Genomic DNA, 17,064 nt, shown 5'->3' on the forward strand with positions numbered 1-17,064 from the left:
ATCCTGTAGCTGAGCCCCAGGGGTTACCCGTGTCTGTGGGCAGGGGACAGGAGCAGGCCTTGGGACAGGAACTGCAGTGGCAGGTGTGGGTGACAGCCCTGGGGACCTCAGAGCACCGTGAAGTTCCACCAGTGCTTCATTTGGTCATTAGCAGATGGGAGATCAGAAACCCAGCGCATCACTGCTCCCATGACAGAGGAAGGTGTTTCCAAGCCATGGTGGTGACCGAGACAGAACCAGGTGGAGCCCTTGCTGTGCCATGGCCATCAGGCTGGCCAAAGTCTCTGGAAGCCCTTCTGCTCTCCCTGTGCCTCTCCATGACCACAGCAGTGCCCACAGTCACCTCCAGAATTTTGGAGACCAAATTTCTCTGTTGATGCATTGCTGCTCCAGGATGTAGCGAGCTTGGAGTTTCCTCACCAGAGCTCTGTGATGTGGGGCTGGGTTGCACTGTCACCCTCTGCCAGGTGCTCAGTGGAGCCCAAGGGGACGTGTCCATCATGGGTCCCATGGGGTGGTGTCTTCCTCAGTGGGAAGAGAGAGGAGCTGCTCTGAGCAGTGGTGTCATGTCCCAGCACCTGTGATGGAGAAAATGCCACCATAGGAAGCCAAGACAGCCATGTCCTGCAGCCAGCCCAGAGCCCTGCTCACTGAGAGACCCCTGTCTTGGGAGGACATCTCTTGGGGATGTTCTTTTCAGGATGTCCGTGCTCCGTCATGGCCACATCCACAACTCATCCTTGCTAGGCCAAGCACAAACGTGGGCATCCCCCAAGGACCTGTGTGCTGCTGGGACAAAAAAGTCACTGGGTCCTGCTCCACCTCTCCCCATGAAGACCTGGCTTGATGTCACCCTGCCTCAGGGGCAGCTCCCCCCTCTGCAGGCTGTGCTACAGCTCCCCTCCCTCCCTCGCCTTTCTGCTGCTTGCAGGGTAAAAAATGGGAATTCACGTATTGAAAAAAGCTACAAAACCTCTTCTCTCATGGTCGACTTTTGGTCTGGGAAAAGCAGGATGTGTGGTGCAATACGGGATTAAATAGCAAAAGAAAAAGGAGAACTCCTTAAATCATTTATTTTGTTGCTTCTAAATCTTCCACGACCTAAGCAGAACTGTGCCCCAGCCTGCTATGGCTGCATTAATGCCAAGGCTGCAGGGGCTGGTGAAGCACAGCTGGGCTGTGGGGAGCCCTGGCAGCAGCTCTGACCCTCTGCAGGGTCACTCCAGGGCAGGGAGCGTCCCCTGGCTGGCTCCTGCCCGCTGTGAACCATCACCGGGCAGGGTGGGCTCATCCTGCCCCCTCTGCTCCCTCTGCAGCCTGGGGTGTGACAGCCCAGACACGCCCTGGACCCTGCCCGGGGTCTGTGTCAGCTACAGTGCCCAAGCAGGACTGTCCTCCTGAGCCATCTACTTTTGCTCCCAGCTTTTGGAAAATGCTGGTTTAGTCCTCCACCAAATTGAGACAACCGGGAGATGTCCCTGGGCTCAGCCCCCCTCCAGCTCTCTCCACCTGCCTTCGCTCCCTGAACTGGGAGTGTGGAAGTAATTTTGGAAAAATCCCATTGGGTGCCTGAGCAGAGCATGGAAGGAACCTAAATCCCTGGGCAAGCCCAGCCTGACATCCCAGAGAGCTCCCAGGTGATGGGGAATAAGGAGCCTCTGGGATGAGGGGCCAGGGAAGGGGCTGTGGTGCATCTCCCTGCCCTTCCCACTTCGAGCTTGTCCAGGCTGAGCCCTGCCCGGGCCCATTGACATGATAATACTATTAAACTTCGGCAATTTGAACAACAATCAGCCAACAAGAGCCTGAGGGGGGAATGCTGGAAACCCAGAGGGATTCTGGGAACCCCAGGGGGATGCTGGAAACCCTGGGGAAGCTGGAACTCCCAGGGGAATGCTGGAATCCCGACAGCCTCCCAGAGTATCACACTTCCCAGGCTGGACTCTCCATCCTTTGCCCACCCTCTGATGTTCAGTCTGCACTTTTAGCAAGGAAAATTGGATTTGTGGGTGGTTGTGCTGGCTGTTTGCTGCCGCCCTGCCCTTGGGGCCACTGCTGCAGGCTGGGATTCCCCTGGCAGGACTGGTCCTGGGAGCTGGGCTGGAGCCCCTCTCTGGGCACTGCAGCCCCTCCATCTCCTCCTGCCCCTTCCCATGGGGAAGCTCTGCTCTGTTTCCTCCCTGGAGGCCGTAAGGCAGGACAGACCCTCTCTCAGCAGGTACTGCTGTACCCTTTTCCTCTCTGATGTTCCTCTAACCCTCTGGACATGGCAAGAGGAGTGCGGGGACACCAGGATAGAGCTCACAGCACTGGGGAAAAGCAAAAACTTCGGGGTCAGGGGGTTCTGGGCTGTACTGGGAGCTGTGTCACAGCCCAGGCCCAGAGCTGGGCTGCCCAGTACAGGGGACAGGGACAGACTGGACACAGCCCAGCACAGGGCCATGATGGGCCATGATGGAGGGGCTGGAGCATCTCTGCCATGAGGAGAGGCTGAGAGAGCTGGGACTGCCCAGCCTGGAGCACAGCACGCTCAGGGCATCTCATCCCTGGGGATAAATACCCAGGGTGGGGCTGCAGAGGGGATGGGGTCAGGGACAGCCCCAGGGGCCACGGGCACAAAGTGACACACAGGAGGGGCCCTGTGAGCTCAGGAGACACTTCTGCACTGGGAGCAGCTCTTCTAGACTTACCAAAAGCTTCACCTAACTTGGCCCCAGGTGAACACTTCTGAAATGAATGTCTTAATTTTGCTGCTATATAATACCTTTGAAAAGAGTCAGGTCAGGTCCACCTGCTGCCTCTGCTGTGTCTGATGCAGCCCAAGCAGAGTTGATTTTCTGGGCTGCCAGTCCCCATGGCCAGGTCACATCCAATTGTCACCAGCAGATCCCCCAGGGCAGCCCCCAACCCACCCAGCCCCCAGCCCGTGCTGCTGCTGGGGCTGCCCTGACCCAGCTGCAGGACCTTGCACTTGGCCTGGCTGAACTTCAGGAGGTTCACATGAGCCCAGATAGTTTTGGGGTTTCACAGATTCACCAAATCCCAGAATAGTTTGGGTTGGAGGAGACCTTAAAACTCATCTCATTCCTTCCCCTGCCATGGGCAGGGACACCTTCCTCTATCCCAGGCTGCTCCAAGTCCTGTCTAACCTGGCCTTGAACACTTCCAGGGGTGGGGCAGCCACAGCTGCTCTGGGAAACTGTGCCAGTGGAATAAGCTTATTTACTCTTCCCATAAATACCCCAGTGTCCAATAACAAATTTGTTCAGCTTTGCTGCCTCAGGGTTGAAAGTCCAACAGTGCCACCACAGCCACACCAGTGCAGAGGCAGCTCAGACTGAGCAGTTTTGGCAGCTGCTTGAGGCAGCACCTCTGAGAGCCCCACACTGGAGCCTGTGGCAGCTCCCAGCTCAGACCAGCAGTGGGTCCATCCCGCTCCTGGTACTGCAGGAATCTGGGCCGGTCACACAAGGTGATCCCTTGGGGTCAGAGGGCTGAACATCACTCCCGGATGCAGCTGCCCCAGGAGCTGATCTGTCCACAGCTCCAGCATCAGCTGCCCAAAGTGATATCTGTGGGATGTTCACTTTGCTGGGTGTCCAATGAAGGAAGTTTTATAAAGCATCCAGGCCTCCAGAAGCCTTCAGACCTGGGAATTCTTTCTGGCAGTGGGAGAACTGTAGGTTTTCCCTGGCACAGCAGTGAATTAGGGAAGAAGCTTAGTACCCATGAGGCTGGAGGTGGGCTGGTTTGGGGCTGCTGCTGAAGAGCACAAACCCTGACCCTGGGGAACTCCCTGGAGATCACAGGTTCAGCTCTTCCACATCTGACAATTTAGTTCCTTTTTTCCTGGTGTTGCTAGTGCCTGCAAAATAGAAGTACTGAGACCAAGAAGAAGCTTTTGATTCATGGATCATCTCCCAGGTGATCACCTGGGCCTGGCAAGTCTCTGATGCCTCTGATCCCAGCACATGCCCATGGAGATCCCACAGACCCTATCCAAGCCTTCCCAGCACTCTGCTGTGCACTGTGCCCTCAGCAGGTTTTGTAGGTTTGTCCCCCCATTTTAAATAAAGAATTGCTGGAAATTGTCCTCCAGGGCAGGCTTCAAGCAGCATTTTAAGACCACAGCTTCACAAGGTAGGAGCACCCCTGCCCACACAGCCTTGTCAGGGTGGTGACGAATAACCAAACCAAGGGGACAAACCCCCCTCTCCATTTCTTATCCCCTCTGTCTCTTTCCCTCCCACCCATCCAGGGTGGCACAGAAAGGTGGCCAAGCCCCTGGGACCCTGGACCAGCTGATGTGGGGAGCATGGCTGGCACCTTGCCAAGTGTCTCTCAGCCCATCCTGTCACAGGGGCTGGACAGAATGACCTTCAGCCCACCAGCTAAGGCAGAAAATTACACTCAAGCTGATTTTACATTGTTTGAGAGAAATTTGCCTTCAAAAACAGGCTGCCCCATTGGAAAGGGCCCTGGCTGACAAGGGCAGCAAGATGAGGAGGTGCAGTGCCCAAACCCACCTTCCCAAAGCCCCAGGCACAGCCCAGCACTGGTCCCGAGGCAGCCACACACAGCACACATCTGTCACACCCATAAGGCTTTATACACCCCTTCAGCTTCCTGAATCCCTCAGATCTCAGGCTCTAAAGCCATAAAACAGCCAGGGAGGAGGAACAAAGTGGGGATTCTTTCCTGAACAGGGAATGTGAGAGGAGAGGGAGAGGGGCTTTTCCTCTGTGCTATGGCCCTGAATGGGGCTCGTTCAGGCTGGAGCCAGCCCAAATCCCTGCAGGTCAGCAGGTGATGCTCACCCCAGCCCTGGGACCAGTGGCATGGTGGCTTTGAGGGGGTCAGTGGCTACTGGAGGGGGCCTCACAGGCAGGCTGGGGCACCCAGTGGGTGGGAGAGGTGATGGGAGGGGAGGGCTGGATGGGCACACAGCGGCACAGTGATGGGAGTGTGTCCCCTCCAAGCGTGTCCTGATGCAGGGTGATGGTCCTGGGAGGTGTTTCCCACGGGAGGAATTTGCTGTGGGGCAGCAAGGGGGGCCAAGGGGCAGGGGGTGTGCACAGGATGAGGCAGAAGGGGTGAGTGACCCTGGGCTCTAATCGTCCTTGTCCTTGGCCCCGTGCTTCAGGATGCGGGTGAACTCCACGTAGTTGAAGTTGCCCTTTTTGTCGATGGGTGCCTCCCGGTACATCTCATCCACCTCTTCGTCAGTGAACCTGTCCCCCATGGTGGTCAGCAGCTCACGCAGGTGGTCCTCGTGGATGAAGCCTGCAAGGAGGGCAGGGGACAGCATTAGCAGGGGGCAGCAGGAGAGGTGAGGACGGCACCTTCCCCCTATCCCAAAGACACCCCACCCCAGCTGCCTGGGGACTGCTCCAGGGCGAGGCCAGCCCTCCTGCCGTGCTGTACCTGACGCATCCTCGTCAAAGCAGGCGAAGGCGTTGCGGATCACGTCCTCGGGGTCGGTGCCGTTCAGCTTCTCCCCGAACATGGTGAGGAACATGGTGAAGTTGATGGGCCCTGGAGCCTCACTCATCATCCCCTCCAGGTACTCATCAGTGGGGTTCTTCCCTGCGGGGCACAGGCAGGGGATGGATGCAGGGCCCTGCTCCCCCAGCTCCCATCCTCACGGTCAGCACATGCAAACAGCTGGAATGGCTTTTATTCATTGCAAATTGATTTGCTGGTTCTTGTTCACCCACCCCACCAACATGGGAAGGCAGTTTCTGTAGTGCCCAGTGCTCCCCCCTCAGCATCTCTCCCGATGCTTTCATCCACAGCTGGGAACAAGCTCTGCCTTGGGGGAGGTGCAGTAATTAATTTGGGGGTTACTGAAATGGAACCCATGGCTTTTCCCATCCCCCTGACAGTTCCGAGGAGAGGGGCAGTAATGTCCTCACACAAGCCTCATGCTGCTGATGCCCCCAGCACTGCTCCCACCGTGGGTGCACCAGGGATGGCTCAGCTGCTCTGCTGAGCTCTGTGCCCCCAGCACCGGCCCCTCTCTGCTCCCAGAGCTCAGGCTCCCTGGGAGGAGGAAGATCCCTCCCATGGTCGGGCAGGACCTCCAGAACAGGTTTGGCTGCCAGGTCAATCATTGACAGACTTCCCAAAGTGCAGTGGTACCACTGGGAGTGGGAGGAAGGAGCCATGGTCTGCAGCAAAGGAGAATGGCTTGGGGCAGGGAGTGGGTACAGACCACTGCAAGCCTCAACCAGTCCAGGTATCACACCAGCACGGGGAGCAGCCTCTGTCACCCCAGCTGAGAGCAAGGGGAGGGCTTTGTTCCACATGGGACAGCCCCAGGGAATTTCTGGGGTGAGAATACTCAAACACTCCAGGGCAGAGCTTCTCCAGCCCCCAGGGTCTCTTTCCTTCCAGTGAGTGTGCCTTTGAGCAGCACACAGAGCTGCTGCCCTCAGACACCTCACAAACACCCTTTCTGTCAGCTGGTGGAGCAGAGAAATCCCTCCCAGGTTTGGAGGCATCCCAGCACAGCCAGTGTCCAGCACTGGGTGAGGGCATGAGGTCACCCTGCAGCCCTTCCCGCTCCCAAGATGGCTCTGGGGGCAGAGGGACCTGCGGGGGCAGGGTGTCCTCACCAAGGGAAGCCAGCATGTCGTGCAGATCCTCCTTGTCAATGAAGCCATCACGGTTCTGGTCGATCATGTTGAAGGCCTCCTTGAACTCCTGAATCTGCGACTGGTCGAACATGGCGAATACATTGGAGGTGGCACGCTGGGGGCGCTTCTTGGTGGTCTTGGCTTTGGCACGTTTGCTGGACATCTTGGTGGCTGGGGGAGTACCTGGGGGCAGGAGCATCAGGAGGGCTGGGGACAGGGAGCCAAAGCAGGGACACACTGCCCCGGCACCTCCAGTCCCATGCCTCAGTTTCCCCAGCTGTCACACACTTGGACAACACAGGGAGATGCGAAGGTCACAGGGTCAGACGTGGGGAAGGGCAGGACTTGAGCTGTGATGAGTTCCATGGGCAGTCACAGAGCAGGCAGTGCTCACCAGCACCCCTTCCCCAGCACCGCCCCCAGGGCTGCAGGAAGGCCCCAAACCCACTTGCTGCCTGTCCCCTCTGCATCCCTGGGCACAGGGAGAGATGCCCAGCCCAGCACCCGGCCGGGTGCCAGTCCCGGGGCCATGGGGATGGATGTCTGGGCACTTCAGCCACTGTGACCATGCCCCTCCACCTCCCCTTGCTCCAGCAGGTGCAGAAGCAGCCCCAGCACAAAGGGGTTATCTGCTCTGGGTACATTCTTCACACACCACTGCCTCCGATGTGCCTCCATCCATCCATCCATCCATCCATCCATCCATCCATCATCCATCCATCCATCCGTCCATCCGTCCATCCGTCCGTCCATCCATCATCCATCCATCCATCCATCCATCCATCCATCCATCCATCTATCCATCCATCCATCATCCATCCATCCATCCATCATCCATCCATCCATCCCTCCATCCATCCTGCCTCCTGGCAGGTCAAAGACTTCTTGCCACTGCCCTGCCTGTCCTGGTGACCCTCACCGTGCCCAGGGAAGTCATGGGAAGAGGCAGAGGGGAGAGGGGACCATTGCCCTCAGAGGGTTGCAGAGCCAGGAGAGGAGCCAAGCAGCCCCAGGGGCACTGAAGATGGGGCTGTTGTTACAGGTAATGAATGCCAGGAGAAGGGGGCAGCAGTGGGATAGACCCACCTTAGGCACATGGCTGGGACAGTGTGTGTCCCATGGGGAATGGCACAGGCACCATGTGGACCCCACACACCACTGAAGCAGGACAACAGCAGAAAAACCTGGTCCTTCCTTCCTTCCTGTGCCCAGCTGGAACTGGGGCCCCCAGCAGGAACAGGGCTGGAGCACAGAGCTCACTCCCAGCCTGGGATGGCATCCAGGCCCCCTCAGTCCCTGAGGAGGGGGCTGGTGGTATCCCCATACTGCCAGGGATGCAGTCAGGGTTTGGGACAACCTGCTCCACAGGAGCTCAGCATGCCCAGCAACCAGTGGTACTGCCTGCGAGGAGGATGTTCAGGTTCCCAAGGGAATCCTGCCGGGCTTAGCCCAGCATGATGGCAGCAAAGCCCAGCTTGGCCTGTGGGACAGGCTGGCCAAGGTCAGCCCAGGGAAGGGACACTGCTCTGAGCCTCGTGTTTATGCCTCAGCCATTCCTCCCTCACACACAGCCTTGGGTCCCCTCCTGGCCAGCGTCTGGCTTGGGAAGCAGCTGCAGGGGCAATAGTAAATTCATGAAGAGATTCCATGGTGGAGGAGCAGAGACTCAGTCCTGTGCTCTGTGTGTCCTGTGTGCCTGGTGGGCAGCAGGATCTGGGCTCCTCATCAGTGCCCTGGGATGGAGCAATTCAGGAGCCACATTCTATCTCATGGAGACACACCCCAATGAGATGCAAGCAGGACTGGCCTTGCTGGGCTGGACACCCTGAATGGGCTGCTCTGGGATCTGCTCTGGAATCTGCTTCCCAGCTGGGTCCTTAGTGCTTGACCCCAGGGGGACCCCAGGGACCTGGGGAACATTCCCTGGCACTGACATGGACCAGAGCAGAGCAAACAACCTTCCAAGAGCCTTCCCCCACCCTCCCCACACCAGACCCACTCTCCAGGTCTCTCCTTCCCCTCCTACCACTCTCTCAAGGGGTAGCAGAGGCATGAGCTGGGGCAGGGGACCACCAGCCTGTTGTGGTCTCCGGGTTTCTGCAGCTGGGCTGTGCTTGAAAGACATTCCAGGGGCATCTGGCAGTGCCAAATCACATCCCAACACACCACAGTGACTAGCCAAGCTCAGAGGGGGCTGGGCACTCTTCCCACATCCTGAGAAGGTTTCCATCCCGCTGTAGGAGCACCCACAGAGCCCAGGCAGGGCCCTTCATCTGCAGGGGACGTGCCCCATGTCCCCAGGAATCCTCCCTCATCCCCCATATGCCCCCCACTGCAGGATGAAATCCACACCTCCCTCAGCCCCCTCCTTTGTGCTGACCCCAGCACCTGACAGCAGCCACCAAACCACCCCACATCTCCTGAACTCTCTATCCTTTCCCAGTGCCCACCAGGAAAGAGATGTTTGTCACCAGCCAGCCAAGGGGAGCAGCAGGACTGGGGAGTCCAGCAGTGCCCACACTGGTTGAGCAGGAGACCTCATCCCCCAATGCATCTCTGCCTGCTGTTTGCTGCAGCACCACAAAGCTCTTTGCAGCAGGCCAGCCCCTCTCTGTGTGCCCTGCCAGGCACCACTGAGCACCAGTGACACCCCCAGGTGGCATTGGCTGGTGACATCCCACAGCAGCAGTGTGGCAAGTTCAGTTCAACACAACGAGGCCAAGTCAGAACCAGAAACAAAAACTCTGCTGCTGGCCTGTGGCACTGGGCTCAGCTTTCAAAACATCAAATTATTAGCAGAATTATTAGCAGAAGACCATAGAAATAAGCAGGAGTTTTGCTCTCACTACATGAATTAATATTATCCAAATATTTACCCTGCCCTGACTGTGACCAGCAGTAACACAGTTGGCTCCCTCTCCACAGAGACAGTACTCTTCAGCAGGATTAAGTACAATTTTGACACCACATGAATCTGCAGTTTGATCCAAAATGTGCCCTGGAAAGATACTCAGTCCCAAGGTCCAGCTCAGTCATTCTATCTCTGCTGTTTGACAGCTGCCTTGGGCTGGCTGGGACTTGGGAAGAGATTTTTGGGTCAGTGTGGGGAAAGGTTCCTATGCATAGATTCTGTACAGGGATCTGCAGCAAGACCTGATTCAGCTGGAGCAGTCCCTGCTCTGCACAAGGCTTGATGGCCATGCTCCCCTGGTCCTTGAAGCCATACTTTCTGAGATTCCCAAAAACTGGGATTCAGTTCCAGGAGCACTGCAGGGAATGCTTGGCCATGGAGCCCTGCAATGGTGCAGCCACCAAACCTCCAGCTTCCTCCTCAGCAAGAGGGAAACACAGACACAGGTCCTGCTCCTGGCACCCTCTGCTGCCAGCTCCATCCCAGCACTACTCCAGCCCAGGGACTGTGGATCCCAGGCAGCAGAGCCAAGGAGGTCAGTGCTGGGTGACACCATGACAGCCACACACTGATCTGGTCCCAGACTCACTCCATCACCAGCTGCCCTTGTTCTCTTTACTATCTGCCACTGCTCCTGCCAAAACTATCTCCCAGCCTCCTGCAGTGGAGGCAAAATGATCTCCCGCCAGGCTTGTGCCTCCCCAACCTGAGAGCCAGACCCAAGGGACCATGGGGCTGACCTAAAGAGTTCATAAATTAATAAACAGTTTAGTTTGAAAGAGGAAAAGACCCACAGTTATCAGAAATATAAACTGCCATGTGTTTCCTCCTTGGTAAAAACCAAGCAAGCAACTCCATCCTGGTGCTGCTTCCTGGCTGTGCTGGGGAGGGTGGGACAAGCCAAAGGGACAGGCAGTGCTGCCAGGGCAGGCAGCCCTGTCCCAGACCCATCCTTCCCCCTCCTGCCTGCTTCCCCCCTCCCCTGCAGCTCCTCCTGTGCTGCTCCAGCTCACTGTCCCGGTGGGAGCTCACTGCTGGGCTGAGAGGGCTGTGACAGGCTGGGAGGTGTGAAGGAGAAGGGGCAGGCAGGGGACTGGGCAGCTCCTCGGGCAGAGGCAGCAGCTGGAATGTTCACATGTATCCAGAAGCTATGATCTCCCAGGATGAGCTACTAAGGGTTTCCCAAGGGAGCCTCCTCAGAACCTGCTCCATTGGGTGTTCCTGAGAACCCCTGGAATTGCTGAGGAGACTGCAGTGGGACTGCCCTGCCATTCCTGGCACAGCTGCATCTGCTCCAGCAGCTCCTTCACAAGATCACAGCAGCACAAGGTGCCTCTGCTGGATGTTTTGGGTCAGGGAAGCAATTCGAACAGCCTGGGCTGTCCCGAGGGACATTCCTGCAGGGCAAACATTGGCCCCTCAGGGAGGGCTGTGGTCAAACCTCTGCCTAGTGCTGCTTCCTAAAGTGAGTTGTGAGTACCAGCAAGCCACGAGGCAGCTACACTCGCTGGTGGGCAGCCCCACAAGGGCAGCAGCTCCCACCCCTCATCCAAGGTGGCACAAGGGCCAGAGGGGTGAGGTGGTGCCTTGCAGCATCCCCCTGGCGCAGGAGGTGCAGGGCAGTGCAGCTGCCTGGACACTGATCCACGTAAAGCTTTGCCATCTGCAGGCACCTCTCCCAGCCCCAGGGCTGCCCACACTGGAGGAGGGAACAGGGAGCTGCTCATCTTCCCCGCTTCATTTGTTGTTAAACCATCCTTTTCCTCCAGCACAGCCCCGCTCAGGATGCCTGTGGGATGTGGCATCGCTCAGCTTCACCAACGAGGGTTTCTGGTGCTGGGGGAGTGCCACTGCCAGCCAGCAGCACCAGGAGCTGCAGGTGGAATCCTCAGCCTGCTTGACACTGCAGGAATGGAGGTGGGCTGCCATTCTGCTCCTTTTAAGGCCTTATTAGAGATGTGGGAAAGGAAGCCTTGGGGGTGAGAGAAAAGCAGACCCCAAGCCCTGGGCTTGTGTCTCCAGTCCAGCCACAGCCACCAGCGCTGATGCCAGGGAGGAAGGGGCAGGGCAGCACTAGGGAGTCCAAGCAAAGTGTGCAGTGACCCCAAGGGAGGCAGAGTTCATCCCAGCCCTCACCCATCTTCCACTGGACACTGGGGACCCGGCCAGGTCCACGCACAGCTGTGGGGCTCAGCTACAAGGTCACCAGATGGTTTCCAGACTAGTTGTTTCCCATCAAGTTCAGGAGACAAGGACCTCACCACACGCAAACCCTTCCAAAGCACAAGTTCTGCAGCCCCCCAGGAGAAGCTCTGGCACAGACACCCTCGGTGTGCAAAGCACCCAGCACCTCCCGATGCCCGGGGAGGCACCCGGGAGCACAGGCACAAGGTCTTCATGGCCTCGGGCTATCAGCATAACGTGTCCTGGCCGAAGGTCTCTGTTTTCCCAGGGGAATTAAGGGGCTCACCTCGGCTGGGGAATGTGGCCGCAGCGCCTCGGACAGGGGAAGGTGACCGCAAACTCCTCCTACAACCGCACAGAGCCTGCCAGGGAGAGAGGAAAAAAATTCCAGCGACAGAAGGAACCTAACCATCTTTGGTCAGCAGCGGTGGTTGTTAACACTTGGGGATGTTCCACTCCAAAGAATTCAGCTCCGGCCGCCGCCTTCTCCTACACATCCATGTTTTAGAGCTTGCCTGGCTTTTATCAGAGTCGAAACATTTTGTACCAAAAGGGCATGCTGGGATGGAAGCCAAGAGGACTTCAAGTTTTCATGGGAAAGACTAAACAAAACACAACATCCCTCTGTGCTTAAGGCTGAAGGAAATGAGCTAAATAAAGCTTTTCTGCCTTAAAGAAGTTTACTGCCTGAAGTTGCTCCCAGGTCACTGGGGAGATATCTGGATCATCACGCATGCATCCTGATATTGCCTCTGGACATCAGCAAAAAGACTTGAAGCAGAAGCAGACGTTCCAGACTGGAACAGTCTCAGAGATCAGGCGGTGGGTGAATCCACGAGCAGCTGCTCCTGCAGCTCTGCCGTGCCGGGGAAGCCGGGATGTCCCAGCTCCCAAGGCACTGCAGTTACCCACAGCTTGGCTCAGGATCAATCCTCAGCTGCCCTAGGCAGGACATTCTTGCTGGGCCCGGCAAGAGGCTGCCCTGGTATAGGATGCCCGGCAGGGCACACCGGGGATCCTCCTGCCACCCGGCCCGTCCCCAGGGCTGACCCTGCCAGAGGTGGAGGGACGGTGGGGCTGCCTCCCCCTGCTCCCCGAGGCAGCCGGGCCAGTTCTCCCCGCTCTCCCGGCACGGTCGGGGATGCTCCCCCTGCTCCCCTCGGCTCCATCCCTCCCGCCCCCCTCCCCGCCGCGGCCGATCCTTCCCGTCCCGGGGGGGTCCCGCCTCACCTGTCCCGGAGCGGGAACCGCGGGAGCTGCCGGAGCTGAGGGAGCTGAGGGAGCTGAGGGAGATGAGGGAGCTGAGAGAGCTGAGGGAGCTGAGGGAACTGAAGGAGCTGAGGGAACTGAAGGAGCTGAGGGAACTGAAGGAGCTGAGGGAGCTGAGGGAGCTGAGGGAGATGAGGGAGCTGAGGGAGCTGAGGGAACTGAGGGAACTGCCGGAGGTGCCGGAGATGAGGGAGCTGCGGGGCGGCTCTGCGGGACGCGGCTCCTCGGGGCGGGCGGGCCCAGGGTCCCGGCCCGGCCCGGCCCGGCCCATACAAGGCAGAAGAATGCGGCGGGGCCGGGGCGGCGGGGCCGGGGCGGCGGCACGGCCTTATATAGACGAAAGCAGCGGCCCACGCGTGCCCCCCGTCCCGCGGGGGGATGCGCAGCGCCGGGCGGTACCGGGGATGCGAACCCGAGGGCAAAGCTGGCATCCCCGGCGGGTGACACGGGACTGCCATGCCCTGCGGAGCCCAGGGCGCCCGCGGGGGACACTGACGGGGGCGCACGGGCCGAGCTTCACCCTGAGCTCCCTGGAGCAGCTCTGGTGCGGTGGGGCAGGTCCTGCTGCAGGCCTGGGGCTGCTGGAGGACCAGAGCCCCTGGGGTCCCGTGGAGAGGCCGGAGAACGTCCACAGGCCACACCATGGGCAGCCTCTGTCAATGGTCCAGGCAGCCATGCAAAGGGAACAACGGCCAGAATGGTCAAGCAGCTCCTCAAAGGGCCTCTAAAAAGTGGTCTGGAGCAGAGAACGGCTAGGGAACTGCCCCATTCCCAAGCAGGGCTCCAGAACCTGGAGAAACAGGGTTAGTTATCTGTCTGGACTCATGCTGATCCTGGGACACCTCTCCAGGGCAGCAGGTCTTGCTCACATTTCCTTCCCATCAGCAACGCTGAGCCTCATCACAGTCCTGCGGGCACCAAGAGGAGCTCCTGGTCCTGTGGAATCCCCCTTGGCTGGGTGATGCCTCTCCAGACATCATCCCAGAGGAGATTTATCTTTGTTTTGTGGGGTCCCACAACACTGGGGGCAGAATTCAGCCTGTAGAGGAGCAGGAAGGTGGAAGAGAGAGACACCAGAGTACTTCTGAGAGGGAATGTTCTTCTGAGGACCCAACACCTGAGAGGGCAGCCAGAGCAGGACTGCTCTACTTTAAGCATTCCCAGAAGCTCCATCACTGCCCACGGAGATGTGGGAATTTGAGGCTGAGGACCAGACCCTGATCAGAAGTGCTGAGGGCACAGCACAGAGCACAGTCTGCCCTTGCACTAACACAGATGAATGGAAATGAGCAGTGACACAAATTAATCTTCAGCTGCCATTCTCCTGCAGGGCATCACTGCAAGCAAAGCAAAAAAGCCAAAAAATCCTGTTTCAACCCTGACAAAAAAGCAGTGGCCATGCCCTCTGGCAGCCTGGCCAGACCCTGCCTGAGGCATGGAGTTTGTCCCCACTGGCTCAGAAGACCAGTGACCTGCTCTGCCAAGAGCCTGCCTGACTTGGGGACATCTTACCCATGTCCTCATGCTGCTTGGATGAAATCTGCAGGGGCATTACCTCCTCTGGGGAGCCATGGAGGTTCCTGACCCTTTGCTGGAAGCAGGTGTCCTGCCTGCAGCCCCTCAGAAGGACAGGCTGTGGGCTCAGAAGACAGCAAAATGCAGGAGTAGAGTTGGAAATGCTGCTAGATGCTATGCCAGGGTGGAGACAAGCCAGGGAAAGCCCAGAATCTTTGCCATTCCTGTGAGATGGGGGGGGGGGCAGAAGGTTTGTCCTTTTAATAAAATAATATAAGGAAAGAGAAAAAAGAACCAAAACACATCCACCCCACCCCCTCCCCCCAAAAAAAAACCCCACACAAAAAAAAAAACCCACAAACCAAAAGACACAACCAAACATTAGGAGTCAGCCAGCCTGAGCTGCCACCCCGTGGCTGGTCCCAGAGTTTTCTGTGCTGGAGAAGCCCATCCTCAGCACGTCCAGATGTTCCCAGGAGCCCAGAAGGAGCAGGAGCCACCTCCAGCCCCCCTGGGGTGGCTGCTGTCCCTCACTGAGCCCTGGTTTCTCGCCACTGGGCAAGTGTCCAGCCAGGTCCCTGCGAGGGGAGCTGCTGAAGAGGAGCTGTAGGCACAGCTGCTCCTGGCAGGCTTTGCAGCCCCTACAGCTGGGCCACCTCGTGCTGTTCCTTGAGCCCCCTCCAGCCCTTCCTGCCTTCCCTGCCTGTGCCCAGAGCTGCCCATATTATCCTTCTTTCCTGCTTCCATGTGTCTGCCAACACACATGCCTTACCGGGGCCTGTTTGGGCTCTCTGGCACCTCTCCTGCCTCCCTTTGGCTCTTTCAAGCACAAATTTAATTTGCTTCTCTCTCTCTCTTAGGATCAGGTAATGGAAATGGAGTAAAAAAAGCCATTTTTTTAAGAGTGTGATTCTTAGGTCAGTTCCCTGACCCAGGTGCCTCCTTCATCACCACACAAGTGTTTCCAGCCCTGTGAAGAGGGGACAGTGACACTGTTTCCACTCTCCCCAGGCAGCTGAGAAGTCTCCAGGGAGCAAGGCTGTAGCCCGGACATGTCTGGCCTGGCCCTGCTGTGAGCGTCAGAGGCAAAGGATCTGCCAAAGACACAGTGATGACCCTGCACTGCGTGTCCCCTTCCTGGTCGTGCTGCGAGGCTCCCTTGGCTTGGACCATCCTCTGGCTTCTGGCAAATGCCCAAGGGGCTGGAGGTGAGCAGGGGCCTGGTGGCCTTGCAGGAGCAGAGCAAAATACTTTTTAAGCCCATAAGTATCTTGCATATTCTGCATTTAAATTTCATTGCCATGGCTGGAAGCGATCAGAGCTCTGGGACGACTCCTCTGCCTGTTCCCTCTGTGCTGACCCCAAGCAGGGTCAGCCTGCACCCGCAGGCTCCAGGTCCTGCTGGCAGCAAAGCAGCTGCTGTTGGAGCATTTGGAGCTGCAGCCAGGCTCTGGAGACACTCAGCACATCGTGTTTCCAAGCCTGTGAGATACAAAGAAATGCAGGACCTCGGGCCTGGGGTTTGTTACTGGGCAAAAGGAACAGCGAAGCTCACAGAGTGCAGTGAGACACATCCCACAGCAGGCAGGGCAGGAGTGGCTCCACACAGGGCACCTGTGCAGGACTCGGCCCCACTGGCACCCCTGAGGATCCCCACGGGATCCAGGGCTTGCAGCAGTGCCTGGAGTGGCCCCAGCACTGGCAAGCTCAGCTGCCCAAGGGCACCTGGAATACTGTCACTAAGGCTCCTCTCTGCGCACATAATCACACGCTGAGGAGGGTAACACAGAGTGAGACCCAACCTTACACCTTGCCCACACCATGCAGGACTAATTCCCATACATTTTTCCAGGAGAAGTGCAAATGGTCTGAGTACCACTGCTCCTAGAAGGCAAGAATATAAAAAAGAGTCTAATTTTTAGGGCTGTACACGTGATAACTCTATCCACAACCCTCATGCCTTCAGCTGCTCTAAGGTAAGATGAATAAGCAGGTAAGAAGCAGCACAACCATATGCATCCTAAGGACTCCCAACGCTCTGGCCCTGCAGAGCCTCCTCAGCCTGGCTGTGCACCAGCATCCCCTGTGACGGCCTCGGTGACACTGCAGGGCTGTGAAGGGCTGTCCTCTCTCCCACCCAGCAACACTGGCACTGCTGCCCAACCCTTCTGCTGGGGAGTGGCCCTGCCAGGCCGAGATTTCCTTTCCTTTCCTTTCCTTTCCTTTCCTTTCCTTTCCTTTCCTTTCCTTTCCTTTCCTTTCCTTTCCTTTCCTTTCCTTTCCTTTCCTTTCCTTTCCTTTCCTTTCCTTTCCTTTCCTTTCCTTTCCTTTCCTTTCCTTTCCTTTCCTTTCCTTTCCTTTCCTTTCCTTTCCTTCCCTTCCCTTCCCTTCCCTTCCCTTCCCTTCCCTTCCCTTCCCTTCCCTTCCCTTCCCTTCCCTTCCCTTCCCTTCCCTTCCCTTCCCTTCCCTTCCCTTCCCTTCCCTTCCCTTCTCGCTCGCCGTAGAGCAGCGGGCCCGCCCGTGTCACGTGTTCCGGACCCGCGCGGT

General features: G+C 57.8%; 1 protein-coding gene and 1 long non-coding RNA gene across 2 annotated transcripts; one reads left to right on the top strand and one right to left on the bottom strand.

Moving 5' to 3' along the window:
- Window positions 1-4,590: 4,590 nt before the first annotated feature.
- Window positions 4,591-13,302, bottom strand: MYL9 (myosin light chain 9). Its single transcript, XM_086853530.1, has 6 exons — window positions 13,099-13,302; window positions 12,964-13,034; window positions 12,020-12,095; window positions 6,618-6,821; window positions 5,425-5,586; window positions 4,591-5,283 (listed from the first exon to the last, which is right to left on the bottom strand). Exons 1-6 carry the CDS (start codon window positions 13,271-13,273, stop codon window positions 5,111-5,113), a joined length of 861 nt encoding a protein of 286 aa, XP_086709656.1. The 5' UTR covers window positions 13,274-13,302; the 3' UTR covers window positions 4,591-5,110.
- A 2,066-nt stretch (window positions 13,303-15,368) lies between these two features.
- On the top strand, window positions 15,369-16,493 carry LOC147650299 (uncharacterized). Its single transcript, XR_015277159.1, has 3 exons — window positions 15,369-15,434; window positions 15,529-15,725; window positions 16,370-16,493. It is a non-coding gene; the product is annotated as an uncharacterized LOC147650299 (long non-coding RNA).
- The last annotated feature ends 571 nt before the right edge of the window (window positions 16,494-17,064 follow it).

The sequence above is a fragment of the Cyanistes caeruleus genome, chromosome 16 (genome assembly GCF_971803275.1).
Source record: "Cyanistes caeruleus chromosome 16, bCyaCae1.hap1.1, whole genome shotgun sequence".
In the NCBI taxonomy this organism is placed as follows: Eukaryota; Metazoa; Chordata; class Aves; order Passeriformes; family Paridae; genus Cyanistes; species Cyanistes caeruleus.